At 41.3% G+C, this 19,266-nt stretch overlaps 1 protein-coding gene across 4 annotated transcripts in view; it reads left to right on the top strand.

Moving 5' to 3' along the window:
• Positions 1–19,266, top strand: part of TUBGCP3 (tubulin gamma complex component 3) — a 112,025-nt gene that overhangs the window by 50,452 nt on the left and 42,307 nt on the right. For all 4 annotated transcript variants that reach the window (XM_078347480.1, XM_078347478.1, XM_035294484.3 and 1 more), the window contains exons 9-12: positions 880–948; positions 1,309–1,441; positions 3,021–3,187; positions 18,735–18,845. In XM_078347480.1, the coding sequence (XP_078203606.1) occupies positions 880–948; positions 1,309–1,441; positions 3,021–3,187; positions 18,735–18,845 (480 nt within the window). The remainder of the gene's footprint in view (positions 1–879; positions 949–1,308; positions 1,442–3,020; positions 3,188–18,734; positions 18,846–19,266) is intronic.

Raw genomic sequence — 19,266 nt, 5'->3', positions numbered from 1 at the left:
AATGTGGCGGGTAGGTAGGAGTGTGGCAGGTGGGTAGGAGTGTGGCCGGTGGGCAGGAACGTGGCTGGTGGGTAAGAACATGGCTGGTGATTAGGCGTGTGGTGTGGCAGTGTGGCTTGGTGAGTAGGAGCATGGCTGGTGGGTGGGAGCATGGCTGGTGGGTAAGAATGTGGCTGGTGAGTAGGAGTGTGGCTGGCGGGTAGGAGCATGGCTTGTGGGGAGGAGTGTGGCTGGTGGGTAGCAGCGTGGCCACTGTGTAAGAACATGACTGGTGAGTAGGTCTGTGGTGTGGCAGTGTGGCTGATGAGTAGGAGCATGGCTGGTGGGGGGAGTATGGCTGGTGGGTGGGAGCGTGGCTGGTGGTGGGTAGCATGGGTGGTGGGGGGAGTGTGGCTGGTGGGGGGAGTGTGGCTGGTGGGTGGGAGTGTGGCTGGTGGAGAATGTGGAATAGTTGGTCAGAAAAAACAGCAGTACAAACAGAACAAAAATTGGGATTGTCATTAAGCTGCCAATTTTTACATTTTGTGAATTAAGAGCATTAAAGGAAATCACATTTTAGCCCTGAATATTTACAGGGATATGATATTAAAGGATCATTCTCTAAAGTGACTACACTTCATGAAAATTATACCACATTTTGTTTTCCCATTGCTATTCTGCAAAGTTCATGCTTTCTGTACCAAGGAAACACTTCTATCATGTTGTTAAAATACATATTGTGGTGATTAAGATGATAAGAAGATTATTGACAAAACCTGAATTTAAATAATGTAGAACCCCACTTGAACTTTATCTAAAAGCATTAGACCTTTGCACTTAAAATCAGTCAATGTGTATTGAGTGTGTCATGCTTTAATTACATCTCTCTTTTCCAAACAGAGCTTTTGTGCTGCCTTGCACCAAGAACTCAGAGAATACTATCGATTGCTCTCTGTTTTACATTCTCAGGTAAATATTTTTAATTTCTTCATGATTTGAAGTGTTACAAAATTGAAGCTATATAGAATATTTTAACTTACTTCATACGTTACATTTAAAAGATAGCAATATTTTTCATAATAGTGTTTGTAAGGTTTAAATATCTATCAAGTTTCAGTGTCTCCTAGAGCCAAATTAATTGCTAATTTTTGGGGTTCTGCCAGTTAAAGAAAGGCAACTTGTAGCTTAAAAACACTTGTTTTTTTAAAGGGGACTTTGGCTTCATTTTTATGAGTATAATTATTTTCTTATATTCACTTAGTGTAGATTAAGAAGTGTGACCTATGTAGTTATTTGTACTTAAACATTTCTATCTTTATTGTTTTCTAGCTACAACTGGAGGATGACCAGGGTGTGAATTTGGGACTTGAGAGTAGTTTAACCCTGCGGCGCCTCCTGGTTTGGACCTATGATCCCAAAATCAGACTGAAGACCCTTGCGGCACTGGTGGACCACTGCCAAGGTCCCGCACGCGTCCTGCGCTCGCTTCGTTTCAGAACTCGTTTGTAGGGGGCGCTGTGTCCTGCCCTTTGTTTTCCTCAACAGCCGTGAGGATTCAATAGGAGTCGATGGCTATTAACTGAGAGGGAGCGTAACCAGTTGCCAGTGTGGCCCAGTAGTTATACGGTAGAAGCTGGGGGTGGCATTGAGAGGAGGTGGGAAGGGGGAGGGTGTCTGTGTTTGGCCCTCTCGGCTCTCCACTGTGCTTGCCACTCCCTTGGTAGCCTTCCTTGCATTTTGCTTTTTGCCTTTATTCCTTCTGCTGTCAGGGGCCGTGTTGGTGTCAGTGTTTTTTTGGTCAGATATTCCCATATTTGCATGTCTTGCTTTGGCCTCTCTGGCTCCAGGCTCTGTATTTCTAGTTACTTTCTGACTTTTTTTCTCATTGTTTGTGCTGCCTTGTCCAGGAACCTTTGCCTTTTCTCTCATCTGCAACATTGAGATCCTAGTAGCTGTTACCTCTTAGGGTCGTTAGGTCCGCATGAGATGGATGAGCCGGCCGTCGGCCACACGAGAGTTCCCTGCTCTCTGCCTCCCTCTGCCCAGGGTGGTCCCCAGAATCTGCAGGGCCACATTGATCGCCTTGCTGTCTGCACACTCTCCCCTCTCACCTCTTGGCATGTTCCTCAGAAAAGAGAGGAGTGGACCACAGTGAAGAAACAGCAGTGTTTTCACCAGTTCCCCGCGCTCCTCCAGAACTGGATTCGCCCTGGACTCCTCTGTCGCTTTCAGTGCCCAGCAGGTCCCTGAGGTCCTTCACTCCCCTTACCCTGCTCTGCTCAACCTGTGCGCCTGGCCATGGTGCCGTCCGATCCCTGTTCAACCTCACACTCCCACTTCGTGCACACACTAGAGCCATCGTCTTAAAATCAGATGATTTCACACCCCTCCTTAAAATCTTCCACTGGTCTAATAAAATTAGCATTATATGAGAACCCTTCATGTGCTTCTGTTTCTGGAGTGGGTTTTTGCCATTCCCAGTCCTTCACACTGAGTAGTTCTGGCCAAGGCACAGGGCCCTCTCCTGCCCACACAGAGCAGTGTTTCTCACACTGGGTGTTGTCACCAGTTAATGGGTCAGGAAACCGGTCAGTGGGTTGGGGCTAGCATACCATGACAAAAAAGCGAGCGAGTGTTGATTCATAGAACTTTTCTTTTTCACGCATATCTGTGCCCTGCATTGCACTAGGAAGCGTGAATCTTAGTAAGTCTCAAGTAAGAACGGTGTAAAAAGTCATGTGAACTTTACATTGTGTAGCCAGCAATTTTTTCCTACTTTTTGTTTCTGAAAAATTCCTCAGCAACCCTAAAGAGAGGAGTAACTCACAGACTTGTATGAAGTCAGGCTTAGAGTTTGGACCTCCTGGTTTCTAAAACATTACATGTCACTGCTGCTTCTAGGTCCAAAGTGGTGTTAACCAGAAGAAAACAAATGCGCTTTATCTCGATTACTTGGGTGTCTTTGGTTAGTGTGAAGTGACCGGTGTTTACTATGAATGTAAATGTGGGTGTTTTTATGTGTATTCCCCCATTTCTCCCAGGAAGGAAAGGAGGTGAGCTGGCCTCGGCTGTCCATGCCTACACGAAAACAGGAGACCCATACATGCGGTCCCTGGTGCAACACATCCTCAGCCTCGTGTCTCATCCTGTTCTGAGCTTCCTGTACCGCTGGATATATGATGGGGAGCTCGAGGACACTTACCACGAAGTAAGGATCGCTGTTCGGTTCTGAGACTTGGATTTAAAAAGCATGGCCGTGCAGTAATCCGCCCCCCACCGTGATTACCATATTCTCTTAATGGGAATGCAACTGCACTTCATTTGAATGCCGTGAACATTTTACGCAGCGCCTCGGCAGCTGGTTAACTCACTGAACAGCAGATGCGTTCATGAGTTCTTTGGTTAGTGGAAAATTGTCCCAGTTTATTCCTCAGCAAAGTCAAATCATGTGTCCGAGTTTACTAGCACATGGATGGCAAAGCAGGACCAGGCCTCCTGAGGCAAGTCTTGCTGCAGTCGTCATGGCAGGTTCTGCCGCTTTGCCATGATGACTTTGCAAACTCACTGATGGGCTGCTGCTAACTGCTTAATGAAACAAGTTAGTGCATACATAGCTGTTGAAATACAGGCAGTTTTATAACGCAACATGTGCTGCTGAAAAATCCCACGATAGAAATGGTAGGGCTTTTGGTGGAAAATAGGGTGAGGGCACCTAGTCAAAAGCTTTCTCAGTAACATTTAAACAACAGATGGGAATCTAACACAAGTTGTAGTACAGTTGAACGTGTTAAAGGTTAACAAATAACTAAGTGCTGCCATGAAGATCACATTGACCTTGGAAAAGCCCTGGCGTTTGCTTGTGGGAGTGGGCTGTAGGGGCCACAGCCTGCGCGTGACGGGAAGTGGTGGCGGCCTGGCCATTGAAACATGGGTGTGCCTGTGTGTGGGTGCTGCTGGGTTTAGTGGCCTGTGTTGTACTGTTTCTCATGGGTGAAATTGCAAATAAGCAAGTAGGAAGTTTGTGTTATGTTCAGTTTGTTTTCTTATTTATTGTTTGTGCTGTTATGAGTTGTTTTTAAAGGGAGAGAGGAGCAGAATTGACTCGCTGGGCGTCCTCATCGTGACAGCTGCCCAGCCTGTGTTGTAGCTCTTCCCTGCCAGGGTGTGTAGCTTTTCTTATTACTGGGAATTATTTCACGGTAGGGACAAATCTGTTTTCGTCTAGCCCATCCTATTGATGGAGAGGATGTTCTTTGTAGTTTTTAATCTTATGAACAGTATTAAAATGAGCATCCTTTTATGTGTCTTCCTGCATGTATTTATGAGTTTCCCTAAGGTGGGTTCTGGGAGGTGGGGTTGCTGGGTTGTGGGGATGCATATTTTAAACTTGGATTCTGCCACGTTGTGCTCAGGAGTGGCTATCCAGGTTTACCCAACTATCAGCTTTCTGTTATGGGCCTCATTCCCCCGTTCTTATCAACACTTAGTATTACCCAATGTTAAAAATATTTTCACCTAATGCACAAAATGTGCCATCTCACCAGGGTGTTATTTGCATTTCACTGATTACTAGCTAGACTGACCAGCTTTTCATGCTTATATAAAGTTTTTTTTTCTTTTTTTTTTAGTTTCTAATTACCTGTTAGTATCCTTTGCCCATTTTTCTTATGGATTTGTTTCTCTTTTTAGGAGTGAATCAGGGATAGTTTTGTATTTTCAGTTATTTTCTATATGGAATTTCTCTTTTAACTTTTTTTCCCTCATTCTTCCAAACTTATGAAAAAGTTGCAAAACTAGTACAAAGAATCATTGTACTGTTGACTGAACCTTAATTGAGACTCCACAAGTTTTACCACCTTTTATCATCAACTAAATTTCTCTATATACTCGAATCTGTTTCTGGATTGTCTTTTTTCTGTTTGCTTTTTATTTGTCAATGTTATTTAAATTACTCTACTTTCTATTTGAAATTTGGTAGAGACAGTGCTTACCTTTTGTTCTTTTCACAATTTCTCTGTTGTTTTTGTACATTTATACTTAGATATGAATTTAGAATCAGCCTGTCAATTCTGTGAAAAGTTCTTTTCAAAATTTTTGTTGGGATTGCATATTGAATTTAGAGATTAAAAAGGGTTTTCAGGCTTCTTATGTTCCTTTTGATGAATGAACTTTTTTTTTTTTTAATTGAAAGCTTTGAAAGGTATGTTTTTATTTTACTAATGATTGCCTAAAGTTTTTCAAAGCTTTCGTGAGCCTGTAACTTTCTAAACATTAAAATAATGAGTAAACTGGTATTTTTAACCCCTTCCTCCATTAAGATGCAGAATCATGTCCACTTCCCAGGTTCTGTGTACCTGCATGGACTGCCACACTCTTAATCTCTACACCTTTTGTTTAAATCTAGGTTGTTTTGTATTTTTAATTTTTTATATGCAATTTGTAATAAGCCACAATTCAAGTCAAGAAATAGCACTTACCAATACCCTATTTTGTACCTGTCATTGTTCCATTCTCCTTAAAGGCAAACTTGATACTGACTTCTGACCCTGTATTTTAAGGCTCAGTCTTATTTTAAGTCTCTTATGATGTTCAGTTAAAATACATTTACATGCCACCTATAGAGGCATATTTGTTATTCATCATTCAAGTTTGAATCTTTATTTTTGGGTCTGTTTCTGGAAAGCATCGCAAAATTATTTTGACTGAAAGTTCTAGACTTAATGTTTCAAGAGTAAGCGGAGACCTGCAAGATTTACTGTTCAGTTTTTATCCCCATGGTAAGTGGCAAGGACACATAGATACGAGGCATTTACTTTCAGAGAGGGAGACTCGTCATTTTTAATGCGTTTATGTTTAGTTATTCCGTAATTACAGGATGAGGCGAATTTTGGAAGCTGTGTAAAAACCTGTGCAATTGATTATTTAGAGTGCATAGTAAATCTCCTGACCATTGTCACAATAAGCCCGATTATCTGAGATAGTTTAAAAAATATGTCATATAATGAGTTTATGGGAGTTTACGTGATCTTGTGGTTAAGAAAATGAAAAATCAGTGTTTTATTTTGAGAACGTGTGTTCTTTTATATTACCATGATCTGTGTGTTCTCAGCCATGCTTACCAATGTGGATGTGTGAGAAATACTTTGACCAGCTTCTACGCTGGAAATAAGAAGTTCTGTGTGTTACTGTTTTCAGTTTTGAGGCATATCTTCTCAGATTCCATTATAACTGTACCCTTCAGGAACTGCAAGATGATATTTTAAGGCAGTCTTTAGAAATTGGAATTATAAAAATGAGAAAATTTACTTTTTATTTAATTAAAGAATCTGTATTGTCTTCGTTCAATAATTAACATGTCGATTATAGTATGAATTTGGGTGATTTTAACTTTTCTAATGATTGCTGATCAGTTGATAAACCTGGTTTTCTGCAGAGATAGAGTGGGAATTGTCAAGTTTTCATATGATTGGATTCGATATTGCTAACATTAGAACAAGAGTCAAACCCGCAAACTGGCTGATTGTCTTTTTCGACTTTAGCACCTAATTTGTAATACTTTTATCTTTTTCTTGAGAATAATTTAGTTTGCCTGTTTCTCACAACCAGGTTTTTAAAGTACTACTTAATTGAACCACCAATTCATTATATTTGTCTGTGGGTTGTTTTTTTTTTTTGAGACGGAGTCTTGCTCTGCCACCCAGACTGGAATGCAGTGGTGTGATCTTGGCTCACTGCAACCTTTGCCTCCTGGGTTCAAGCGATTCTCCTGCCTTAGCCTCCTGAGTAGCTGGGATTACAGGCATGTGCCCCATTGCCTGGCCAATTTTCTTTTTTTAAGTGGAGGCGGGGTTTCACCATGTTGGCCAGGCTGGTCTTGAACTCCTGACCTCAGGTGATCTGCCTGCCTCCACCTCCCAAAGTACTGGGATTATAGGTGTGAGGCACCGCACCCGGCCATTTGTGTTTTTAAAGGAGTCATTAAAGGGTACCACCAGTTCTTCATTGATTCTCTGCTTGTGTGTATTCAGGCCTGTGTATTCATTCCCTTTCATGGTAGTAAAGATGGGGCTGGAGAGTTGATAGGGAATTCAGAGGGAATTGGGCAAAAACTGGTCAGTTGGTTTTCCTCTAGACTTTTTCTTTAATATGTTTAAACTTTGATTCACTGAGGTGAGACAAAAACAGACCCTTAAGACTAGTGTAGTTTAAATTTGGGAAATGTTTTTGAAGAACTCTTGTTGGTTAGAATATGCATAAGGCTAATGTTCATGTTTTATTTATTTAAAAATTAATGCATGTCTATTGAGTATAACATTCAAGTCAGTATCTCATTATTAATGAACTTGCCTCACTTGCAAAAATTTTCACTTTTAAGTGTTTTACTTTTGATTTAATTTCAGACTTAGAAAAGTTGTAAGAATTAATGGCCAACATTCCCAGGTATCCTTTCCCACGACTACCCGAGTGCTCAGAGGCTACTACATTGATGTCATGATCCTGTCTTTTTTATTGTTATTATTATTATTATTATTATTATTATTTTTTTTTTTTGAGACTGAGTTTCGCTCTTGTTGCCCAGGCTGGAGTGCAATGGCGCGATCTTGGCTCACCGCAACCTCCGCCTCCTGGGTTCAGGCAATTCTCCTGCCTCAGCCTCCTGAGTAGCTGGGATTACAGGCGCACACCACCACGCCCAGCTAATTTTCTGTATTTTTAGTAGAGACGGGGTTTCACCATGTTGACCAGGATAGTCTCAATCTCTTGACCTCGTGTCCACCCGCCTCCGCCTCCCAAAGTGCTGGGATTACAGGCGTGAGCCACCGCGCCTGGCCCTTTGTTTTTATTTTTATTTTAAAGGTTCTGTATTTACTGATGCACGTACGTAGGGTCTGAAATTAGATAGAGCTTTAGGAAATTCATGATATGTAATTTTTAAATTTGCTAGTTATTTTGTCCAAATAACTCTTTACACCTGAGATAGTCTGGTTTGCTTCACTAATTTTGCTTGTAGGTTTTTTCAGGAATGCATTGTGATTGATAGAGCTAATATTAATCGTTCTTGACGTAAAGTATATTGTGTTCTTTACCATGGGTCTGCTATGTTTAGTACTGCAGCACCAGTGGACTTATACCACCCACTGGTTTATCTCATTGTAACTCATCTGACTACTTTATCTACTTTATGTGGGTTAGACCTTAAGAGCTTAGGTTCTGAAGTCTGATTTGGGTCTGGTTCTTGGTTTCAGGTTCTGATGGTTCTGTAACCTGGGCAAATACCTTCACCTGTCTGGGTCTTCCCTTCCCCTTCTTCCAGTTGTGTGTATGATGGTGCTTGTCTTGTGAGATTTTGTGTATGTGTGAGGATTACGTCAGACAAATATGAAGTGTGTAGCATATATGCTGCCACTTTAAGCAGAACATTGATAAAATTTGAGTATCTTCTGTCCCTAAGATGTCTCTGGCCTTTCTCTGATTTGTTTGTAGTTCTCTGACATCTCTGTTTTTTGTGAGATCCTAAATTTATAAACATCCACTTAAGTCTTTGATTAGCTTTGGGAAGGTTCTCTTTTAATTTACTCTAAATATTAATAACATATTTACTGTAAGAATTTGGTAATTTAGATAATTACATTGTGTGTTTGATCACTATGTAATTAAAATATGGGAGTTTTGTCTCTTTGTTTCCTCTGTAGGTTAATTTTTCCTCAGTTTCCCTAATGGGAGTTATAACTTTGTTGTAAAATTGCATTTTTTTCAAATGTGTGGTTAACTCTAAGTAGCTGTGAGCTTTATAATCATTCACTCATAGTAATTTATTGCATATCTCCCTAAGAAAATGCTTTTTTTATATAAATATAAAATATCAATAAAGATAAATTGTAAAAAGGAACCAAGTAGAAATTCTGGAGTCAAAAAGTGCAGTTACTGAAACAAATGAACTCACTAGGGGGGCTCCACAGCAGATTTGAGCAGGGAGAACAAAGTCAGCAACTTGAGCTTAGGTTAACTGAGACCATCCAGTTTGAGAACAGAAAGTTAAAACAGGGAAGGAAAATGAACAGAGTCTAAGAGACCTGAGTTTGATGAGAAACATTAATCTACACATTCAAGGAGCTCAACAAACTCGCAAAAGTAGGATAAACTCACCACAGCAAGACACTTTTCAGTTGAGTGTCTTTTATCCTTGTGGAGTCTGGATTTTGGAATGCTTGCATTGTACTTAGAGTTCAGCGGCCCCCATCAGAACGTCTGCTCTCAGGAATGCTGCAGCCAACATTTCGTGTCAGTGTCGTGCCGGCGTCCAAGAGGCTTTGGATTTGTGAGCATTCTGGATTTCAAAGTTTTGGATTAGGGATACTCATCCTATATAACCGAACTGTAGAGAGATAAAGCAAATCTTCAAAGTGGCAGGTGGGAAAACCTGAAACTATGGAGGCCACAAGGTGGGAGGAGAATACATGCAAAAGGCTGAAAGAAAAACCACAGTGACTTGAGAATTCTGTATCCAGCAGAATTCCCATTCAAAAATGAAGGAGAAATCAAGACATTTCTTGATAGATAAAACCTGAGAGAGTTCCTAGAAACCCACTGACTACCAAAATTGATTCACGAAGAAATAGAAAACCTGAACAGACCTGTAACAGGTAAAGAGATTGAATCAGTAATCAAGAAACTTCAGCAAAGGAAACCATGGGAGCTGATAGCTTCTCTGGTGAGTGCTACCAAATATTTAAAAAATTAACACCAATCCTTCTCAGATTCCTTTAAAAAAATGGAATAGGAAGGAACACTTCTTAACTCATTTTATGAAGTTAACATGATATTACACAAGAAAACAACATACCAATATTTCTTAGGAATATAGATGCAAAAAACCTCAGTAAAATACTGGAAAACAATTCAGCAGCATAGTAGAAGGAATGTATGCCGTGGCCAACTGGGATTAATCCCAAGAATGCAAGGGTAGTTCAATATTCTCAGAGTCAATTGATGTAAGCCATCTTATTAAGGCAACAAAAGGAAAAAACGGTCAACTCAACTGATGCTGAAAAAGCATTGGGATGAGGTTGAGTACCCTTCCATGATTTAAAAAAAGAGTCAAATGTGGAATTATAACTAATAAGGGGCATCTGTGAAACACTAACAGCTAAATTCATGCTTAATGGTGAAAGATTCCATGCTTTCTCCCTAAGGTTAGGAGCAAGACAAGGGTGTTCACTCTCACCACTTCTTTTTAGCTAGAGCCCAGAAGAAAATCTTCATTTTTGTTGATTTTCAACAAAGGTGCCAAGATGATTCAATGGGGAAACAGTCTTTTCAGCAAATGATAACGGGACAACGGGATATCCACATGTAGGCGAATGCATTGAGATCTCTGTCATACGCCATATAAAAAAATTAACTCAAAATGGATCAGGCACCTAAATTTAAGTGCCCAGGTTATAAAACTTAGAAGAAGACATAGTGGTGAATCTTTGGGACCATAGGTTTGGTAGCAGTTTCTTAGATATGTCACGAAAAGCATGAGCAAGGAAGGAAAACAAGTAAATCGGGCTCCATCAAAAGAAAAACTATGTACATCAAAGGGCACTTTTGAGAAAGTGAAAAAAACCACTCGCAGAATGGGAGAAAAGTATTTCTAAATTACTAATCTGATAATGGTCTAGTATCCCATCCCGAACACATAAAGAACTGACACAGCTCAGCAAGAAAAATAACCCCATTTAAGAAGGATGTGAGGAGATTATCTCCAAAGAAGATAGAAAAATGGACAATAAGCACTGAAAAGGTGATCATTATAGGGAAATGCAAATCAAAACCACAGTTAAATACCACTTCACAGCCACTAGGTTGGTCAACAGAAACAACCAGCAGTCAGAAGATAACAAGTGTTGGCAAGGATTTGAGAAATTGGAAGCTGCGTGATTGCTGGTAGAAACATAGTGGTGTAGCCGCTCTGGAAAACAGTTTGGCAGTTTCTAAGAAAAGTAAATATGGATTTACTGTGTGACCCAACAGTTCTGGTTCTACGTAGATACTCGGGAAATGAAAACATGCATTCATATAAAAGCTTGTCTGAACATGTGTAGCAACGCCATTTATAATGGTCAAAAGTGAAAACAGCTCTAGTGTCCGTGCATTGATGAACTGATAAGTAAAATGACGTAGATCCATACAAGGGGATATCATTCAGCCTTGACAAAAAACTGAAAATCTGATACTTGCTACAGTGTGGATGAACCTTGAGAACCCTGTGCTCTGTGAAATAACCCAGATGCAGAATGCCATGTATTGCACAATTCCATTTGTATGAAATGCCCAGAATTGGCACATCCATGAGATAGAAAGTAGTTAATGTTGTCGGGGGCTGGGGCAGGGAGGCAGGGAGGAGTGAGTGGCTGCTTAATGGATATAGAGTTTGTCTCGGCTGATGCAAATGTTCTGGAGTTAGAAAATAGGGACGGCTGCAGAGCCATATTGTGAATGTACTAAAAACCACTGAGTTGAACACTTTAAAATGGTGACTTTTATATTACGTGAATTTTCTCTCAGTAAACAGCAAAGTGTAGAAGTTCTGAAAACACAAATGCTTGGTGAGGAATGCCAGCTGCGGTAGCTCCTGGGCCCTTTCCTGGGTCTTCTGTCTCCCTGCCAGGTTTCAGTGCTCCTATTCACCATGGAGTCACTGTGCCTAAGTCGAACCCTGTAGCCCTCAGGCTGCACATCCGTGTGGCCGCACGTGGGGCTTTGCGGGAGTTTCAGTGGATTGGTGTGGGCATGAGGATTTCCAAAGCCCTGCGGGGTTTCTCCTGTGCACTGAAACTTGAGGATCCCGGCCTACCCACCCTCTGATTCCCTGTAGCAGCCCCTGGAGTCGGGGGAGGACCTGCAAAGTTTTTCCTAAAATCGAGGTGATGGGACGGGGCTGAATTCAGAGTGCCACCTCCTTCCACACCAGCTCCGCACACTCATCTCCCCTCCACACTCAACACTCACACTCCTCCGTGCAGTAGTGCAGGCTCCAGGAAATTCCCTTGGAGGGAAAGGGGGGAAGGGAGTGAGAGATAAAAGACTACAAATTGGGTGCAGTGTTTGCTGCTCGGGTGATGTGTGCACCAAAATCTCTCAAATCACCACTAAAGAACACTCATGTAACAAAACACTACCTGTTTCCCCAAAACCTATGGAAATAGAAAATTTTTAAAAATAGAAATTCTCTTGGAAAGAACTCTACTTGCTTTAAGTAGTTTGTCCACACTTAATATCTAGTCAGTGATGTGCCAATATATGAGCTTATTTTTTAATAAATAAAGTAAAATTGGACACATTAAATAAGGATTAGTGCCTGTTTCAAAACACTGCCGCAGCTTACATGTGAGGTGAAGTGTGTGGTTCCTGCTGCTGACGAGGCACGGCTCCTGTGGTTTGTTAGTCGAGTTTATAATTGAAGGAGGAGATAAATTTCAGATAGATGTTAGTGAACATAAAGATGAGATTATTTTTTCTCCCAAGTCCACAGACCCCTGCTGCGCTCTCTGTCTGTGGGTCCTGGTGAGGGAAGCAAAAGTTAGAACAGGACCAGAGCTTTTCTCTGACTTAGAGTTTTGCAAACACCAGCTATGCTTGAGTCCGGCAGGGCGCTGGTGAGAGCTGCGCTTTCTGTAGTGACCTGAAGCCTGAACACAGCTCGGCCTCCAGTTCCTCCTGCTGGGTGGATGCCTGTTGAATGGGGACGGATCCATCTCCCCCTTTGCTGTGTCTGTCCAGAGCCGACTGCTCTTCCTCATGTACTTCCTTACATTGGGTTCCTGCCAGTCTCAGGGACCTCTCAGTCTCTCTGTTGATGGCCCAGCAGAGCTCACTCCACATGTGAAGGCTTTCTCCTGTCTTCCTTCCTGGAAGCTCTCTGAATGCAGTCATGGCTGAGCACTGCATTGCCTCCCTGCCCAGCTGCCTCTGGCCTTGGCTGCTTTGACTGAAAGATGAGAGAAAAACTTCCAGATGGCATCTTTGCTTTGCTGTGTCTGCTGTGGTATCATTAAAAGCTGCCTCTAAGTCTAACATCTGAGATTTTACTTTTTAACAATAAAAAAGATGTGGACCTTTTAGCCCACTAGTGCTAAGAATGGTATCTACATTTTATTTTGTTTTTATTTTATTTATATCTTGTATGTTTGCAAAGGCAGACAAAAATAGAGGATCAGAAGAGTTTGGAAGGTATTCTGCGTGATTAAGTTGGAACCCACTTTCAGCATTTGGGAACAAGTTTATATTTTTTCCCCCGTAAATGTAGGTACTGTAAAAGTCAACCAAGTTTTTCCTGTGTTTTTACTATCTAGAGAAGCTGCATGGTGAGTCCTTTCCGAGCTAACACGCCCTCTTCCCCCTTTGGTAAACAAGTTATGCAAATATATTCAAGTTAAGGCACAATCACTCAGTTTCCATTTGCCCTTTAGATAGTAAAGATTAGGTGCTTCAACTAGCAGCAAGAAAAGACAGGTCAAGTTAAAATTAAACTCTCTTGTTTTCAAAGTTAGATTTGCAGATGTGATTTAAATGTTTCCTTAAATCCTATGATAATATTCTAAAACTCTCCGTCCTTGAATTTAAGATCCACAAAGCATGGCTAATGCAGAATATCTCTGGATCTTTTCTGTACTCTTGCTGCATTACTGAGCTATGAAAGGTTACCATGTCAATAGCTTACTGTTTTGGAATTTTTATGCCATGCCTCTTGAAATATTGTAATTGTAAGTTTACCTTGTAAATCATCCTTTGTTGCACAGAGAATCTGACCAACCCACTCACTCCCCGGTCCGGTTGCTGTTTTATTTTTTCTAAGTGTGACTGTAGCAGAAGTCTCTTAGTCGCTGCCTGCGTGATTGGCAAGTTGACGGTAGAGTTTTTTTGTGGTCTGTATTAATGGATCTGATTCTTAGAAGTTGCTTGCTAAGAAAATTGCCCTCTTCATTTCTGTTTTTAGTAGGGAGGCCTTGGCATTTGTCCAACAATTAATGAGAAATCATGGTACAATTATGTTTTATTTTTTTTTTCTTAATTCTTTCTGCGTTTGACATAATGGTGAAAATTAAAGAACCTTGAGTGGAAAATGCCTCAGTAAAATAAAAGCATGTCGTAATTATATTCTGACCTTGGTTTTTTTCTCTCTATAACTGTATATTTTTCACGGAATTAATTATATTTCAAAGCATACCCAAGCTCTCTGTTTGCGGAGATGTTTGCCGCTGGAGTGAGTGCTACTTCACCCTTAGATGAAGCAGTGCTTCCATAACTTCTAAAGATGTCTGAATTGTCTGAGGTTTCTTATGGTTTAAGTCAAGTTTTCTTTATTGTTCATACTGATAAAAATCCGGCTGTACTCCAGCTATCAGCATAAGTTAGTGTGTTGTCTGTAGACACGAGCTCTTCTGTCTAACTGAATAACGGACTTACAATTTCTGTGCAGTTAACCTAATCTGTAATATGGCGAGCTATAAACAGTTCCAGCATGAGCACGGTGACTTAGTCGTTGTTGATTACTCATGGGGGCCTATTTCTATCATGCACAACTTCTGTGTATGTTAAAGTGAGGACGACTCTGTGATAGTACTGCTGTTTATCCCTCAAAGGTAGTATAGATCAAAAAAGTCTAAAATAGATCAGTGAATGCTTTAGTCATTTAAATGGATACTTAAGGATAAGACATTTTAGTTAAAAATAAATGTAGGCCAGGCACAGTGGCTCACGCCTGTAATCCCAGCTCTTTGGGAGGCTGAGGCAGGTGGATCAGGAGGTCAAGAGATCGAGACCATCCTGGTCAACATGGTGAAACCCCGTCTCTACTGGGCATGGTGTCACGTGCCTGTAATCCCAGCTACTCAGGAGGCTGAGGCAGGAGAATTGCCTGAACCCAGGAGGCGGAGGTTGCGGTGAGCCGAGATCGCGCCATTGCACTCCAGCCTGGGTAACAAGAGTGAAACTCCATCTCAAAGAAAAAAAAAATGTAGCAGTCTATTCCCTATGGTCATAAAAATGTTGGCATTTATTCACGTGCCTCCTTATGAAGGAGATTGGCTGTACATAATTGACACTGTCTAGCCCTTAAAAGGATCGAATATAAGACCTTGACACCATTAAAATTTTGTTTCCCTGAATGCTCACTATTGGCAGTAGATTTCTGTGAAAGAAAAAAATTTGTTTTTACTTGGATGCCCTGGGAAAATGTTATTTAAAACAACAACAACAATTTACTGGTACCATGTATGCAGTATTTGGCTAGAATTCCTTGATTCTTTTATTAAACAGTATTTTTTTCTGATAGAAAAATATTTGCAGTTTAAACAATGTTGATCACATAAGCACATACAGAGGATAAAGTTAAACTTCTTTAGTAACCTACAGGACCAGACACATCCTCTTAATATTTGTACATGCCGATTTTTTTTCTGGTGTATTTGTGTGTATCATATTTTGCACAGTATTTTGTCACCTTATTTGGTTGAAGCAAATAATGAACATTATTTTATGCCATTAAATATTTTTCTTTGACACCAAGGCTTATTCAGATGATCTCTGAAACTCTATTTTGTGAATGTAATTGTCCCGTGGTATGTGAGGGGAATTGGTTCTAGGAGCCCTGTGGATACCAAAATCCACATGTCCTCAAGTCCTGCAGTTGCCCCTGTGGAACCTGTGCGTTGGGAAACCGACCTTCCACACGAGTGAGTTACATACCCCAAGGATGCTATGTTTCTGTGTGTGCCCTTGGTTTGAAAACAGCCACTTATAAGTGGGCTCGCACAGTTCAAACTGCTGAGATTCAAGGGTCAGCTGTACGTGTGAGTTTTTTTCCTGGAAGACGTGTATGTTTCATCAGATTATTGGAAGGGTCTGTGGCAGTTAAGAACAATCTATTTTTAATGACCACATGGTAATATTTTATGATTCATTTCAATATTCCCTTGTTCTTAAGACATTTAGCATAACGTATTGGAAGTATAATATATGCTGATGAAGAATATTTTATTCCAGTAATGCAACTATAACATTGTATTCAGAGTTTATTCATATTCACAAATGAGACTGTCCTGTAATATTTTTGGTATTTTTCTAATCACATGTGCTAGTGTTATGCCAGTTTCATAAAATCAACTGAGGGCATCCTCTGTGTGTTTCTGTGGCCTAGAATACTGTAAGCAACCTAAGAATTATGTCTTAGGAAATGTTAGCAGCCCTGTGCCTTGCTGATAGCATTATACATTTCCAGTTTCTTCTGAAGATATCGCATTTCAGGGTCTCCTCTCTTCTGCTTCTTGGGTTAGTTTTGATCATTATATTTTGCTAAGGAATCATTAATTTTGTATTGCTATGTAATCTAAAAAAATATTTGGGATTTATGGAAAGATCACAAAAAAGGCACTTTGGGTGTGATACGACTGAAATGTACTTTACAGTCTGACTGGAGAACTCAGCTGCTGTGCATCACAGGGCAGTGCCGGGTCTTAGGCCTTCCAGCTTTTAATGGAAAATACTGCCAAGTGCTGTGGTCATGGTCCCAGTGCTATTTCTCCCTCAAAGGAAGTAGGGCTCCTTTGAGAAGTGGCTGATTCTGGGTATTGGGAGAAACAAAGCTAAGCCTGGAGCACCTTCTATAGCAGAAAGCAGGGCAGACCATTCGTGTTGAGTGTGAAGGACTCAGGAGCACCTTGAAGAGGCTTCCCTCCCACATAGGAGATGGGGAACTCCAGGAAGAGCATAGCTGTGATGAGGGAAGCACTGGATATGCTTAAATCCACGCTCTTATGATAATAAAGTCAAATTGGTCACCATTGGAGAATGTAAATAGAGACATTATCAGATGCCTCCTCAGCATTTTTTGGTATAGTCAAATGATTTTCTCTTTTAATCTGTTGATATAATTAATTATGGTGATATTAACAATTCCTGATGAGGCACCCTTAGCTTAGAGGAAAGGATGGTGTATTCAATAAACAGGGCTGGCCCAGCCAGTCAAGAAAAAAATGCCATCCAGGAGAAAACATAGACTTCCCCCTTATAGTATACTGTGTGCCAGGATTATATTGCCTTCCAGAGGAATTCAAGATCTAGGTAATAGGCCAGCTATGGTGGCTCCTGCATCTAATCCCAGTACCTTGGGAGGCTAAGGCAGGCAGATAGCTTGAGTTTAGGAGATCGAGACCAGCCTGGGCAATATGTGAAACCCTGTCTCTACCAAAAATACAAAAAATTAGCCAGGCATGGTGATGTGCTCCTGTGGACCCAGTTACTTGGGAGGCTGAGGTGGGAGGATGGTTTGAGCTGGGGAGGCAGACATTGCAGTGAGCCAGGATCTTGCCAGTGCACTTCAGCCTGCGTGACAGAGAGAAACCCAGTCTCAAAAAGAAAAAAAATCTAGGTAATAAAAATAACTCAATAGAAATACTGAAAGAACATGATGGAGAACATTCTCGTAATCTAGGAGTGGGAAGCTCTTGGGAAGACAGGAAACTCAGAAGCCATAAAGGAAAACAGGTGTTTATCTTCCTGCAATAGAAAAAGAGACCAGAACCAAAATACGGACTACACTGTAAACAGTGGCAAATGATTGACTTGGAAAAACTAACTTTCTAATATTGAATGATTCACAAATGGTCACTGTCCCTAATGTACAAAGAATGTGTATTGATGAGAAGACAAAGTGAACAGAAAGATGGGTCAAGGGCATGAAAAGACCATTCACGAGAGAAGAAAAGCGAATGGCAGTTAGAACTATGAAAATACGCTTGGCTTCATCTTTGGTTAGTGACAGCAATGTAGGATAACCATGGTTCCGCCTAACTGGAGAAATCTAAAATGAGCAAGGATGCAAAAACAGGACATCCTGCCCGTGAGAGTGTCAGTCTACACAGCTGTGTGGAAAGGAAACCTGGCATTGTCTGTAAAAATTACAAGTTACTTCAGTTCAGCAGTTGTGCTTTTATAAAACAAGTTTGTAGAAATAAAAGCTTAAGTCTGTTAGGGTGTATGACTGCAAAATGAAAATCGCCTCATTGTTATAGTGGCAAATAAACTGCAAGCAACAGCAGTTGAATTTTCTCCGCACTGCTCAGTGTCCTTTCTGTCCGCCAGGGTCAGAGCAGGGGAACTGTGTGCCAATGAGGAATAATGCTCCTGAGCACAGGTGGTTTCTGGAGGAGGCACACAGCAGCGTCACTTCTACAGTGCCACCTGGCTGGTGCTGGCCCTTTGTACATGTGGGTACATGTACAGCAAGTTCTGCCTATAGAGCTTGGGACTTCTCTGTGAACAGAGGGCACCAGCCTGGGCACCTCTGTGTTCCAGGCTTTGGGGCTCTGTAGAAGAGAGACTGCAAGGGCAGGGAGAGTGATGAGAAGAGACAGCTGCTGCCTGTGAGGGAGGGAACCCTGAAAGCCTGCACTGTCACTGAGGAAGAGCTACGTGCAGCCTAGGAGGCCTCAGACTTGGGTCCTCAGTGCTATGCTGCAGAGGCTGTCATGGGCATGCCGAGCCTCCAAGGAAAAAATAACGTGTTATACTTTAGTTTTAAAAGTGTGGTAAATACGTAGTTCAATTTAGAGAGATTTCTGTGTTTCATACAAGTTTTATTGTATAAGTGGGCCAGACTCCCTGTGTCCAGAGAACCTTTCTAGAATAACTTATTCTTTGATGTTGCTGTTGGTTAATATTTTGCCGTAGTATCACTTTTTAATGTTTCAATGCCCCTTTGCTTTCAGTTTTTCGTAGCATCAGATCCAACAGTTAAAACAGATCGACTGTGGCATGACAAGTATACTTTGAGGAAGTCGATGATTCCTTCATTTATTACGATGGATCAGTCTAGGAAGGTAGGATTGGAAGAGATTTTTGTGACTTTGATGTTTATGGCTATGTATACTTGGATTATATGACAAAACCAATTTTTAGTTAAATAAAACTTCCTGCGTTTTGAGATTGTTAATGTTCTTGAGATGAAGTGCATGTGAGTCGAATGCATCAGCGCAGCAGCCGTCCGGTGCACCTGTGAGTTACAGAGCTCGCTCAGTGCTGCCTGAGAGTTACAGAGCTCGCTCAGTGCTGCCTGAGAGTTACAGAGCTCGCTCAGTGCTGCCTGTGAGTTACAGAGCTCTCTCAGTGCTGCCTGTGAGTTACAGAGCTTGCTCAGTGCTGCCTGAGAGTTACAGAGCTCGCTCAGTGCTGCCTGTGAGGTACAGAGCTCGCTCAGTGCTGCCTGTAAGTTAGAGCTCGCTCAGTGCTGCCTGTGAGTTA

This window comes from Callithrix jacchus, chromosome 1 (assembly GCF_049354715.1).
Source record: "Callithrix jacchus isolate 240 chromosome 1, calJac240_pri, whole genome shotgun sequence".
In the NCBI taxonomy this organism is placed as follows: domain Eukaryota; kingdom Metazoa; phylum Chordata; class Mammalia; order Primates; family Cebidae; genus Callithrix; species Callithrix jacchus.
This window is presented reverse-complemented; position numbering and strand designations above follow the sequence as displayed.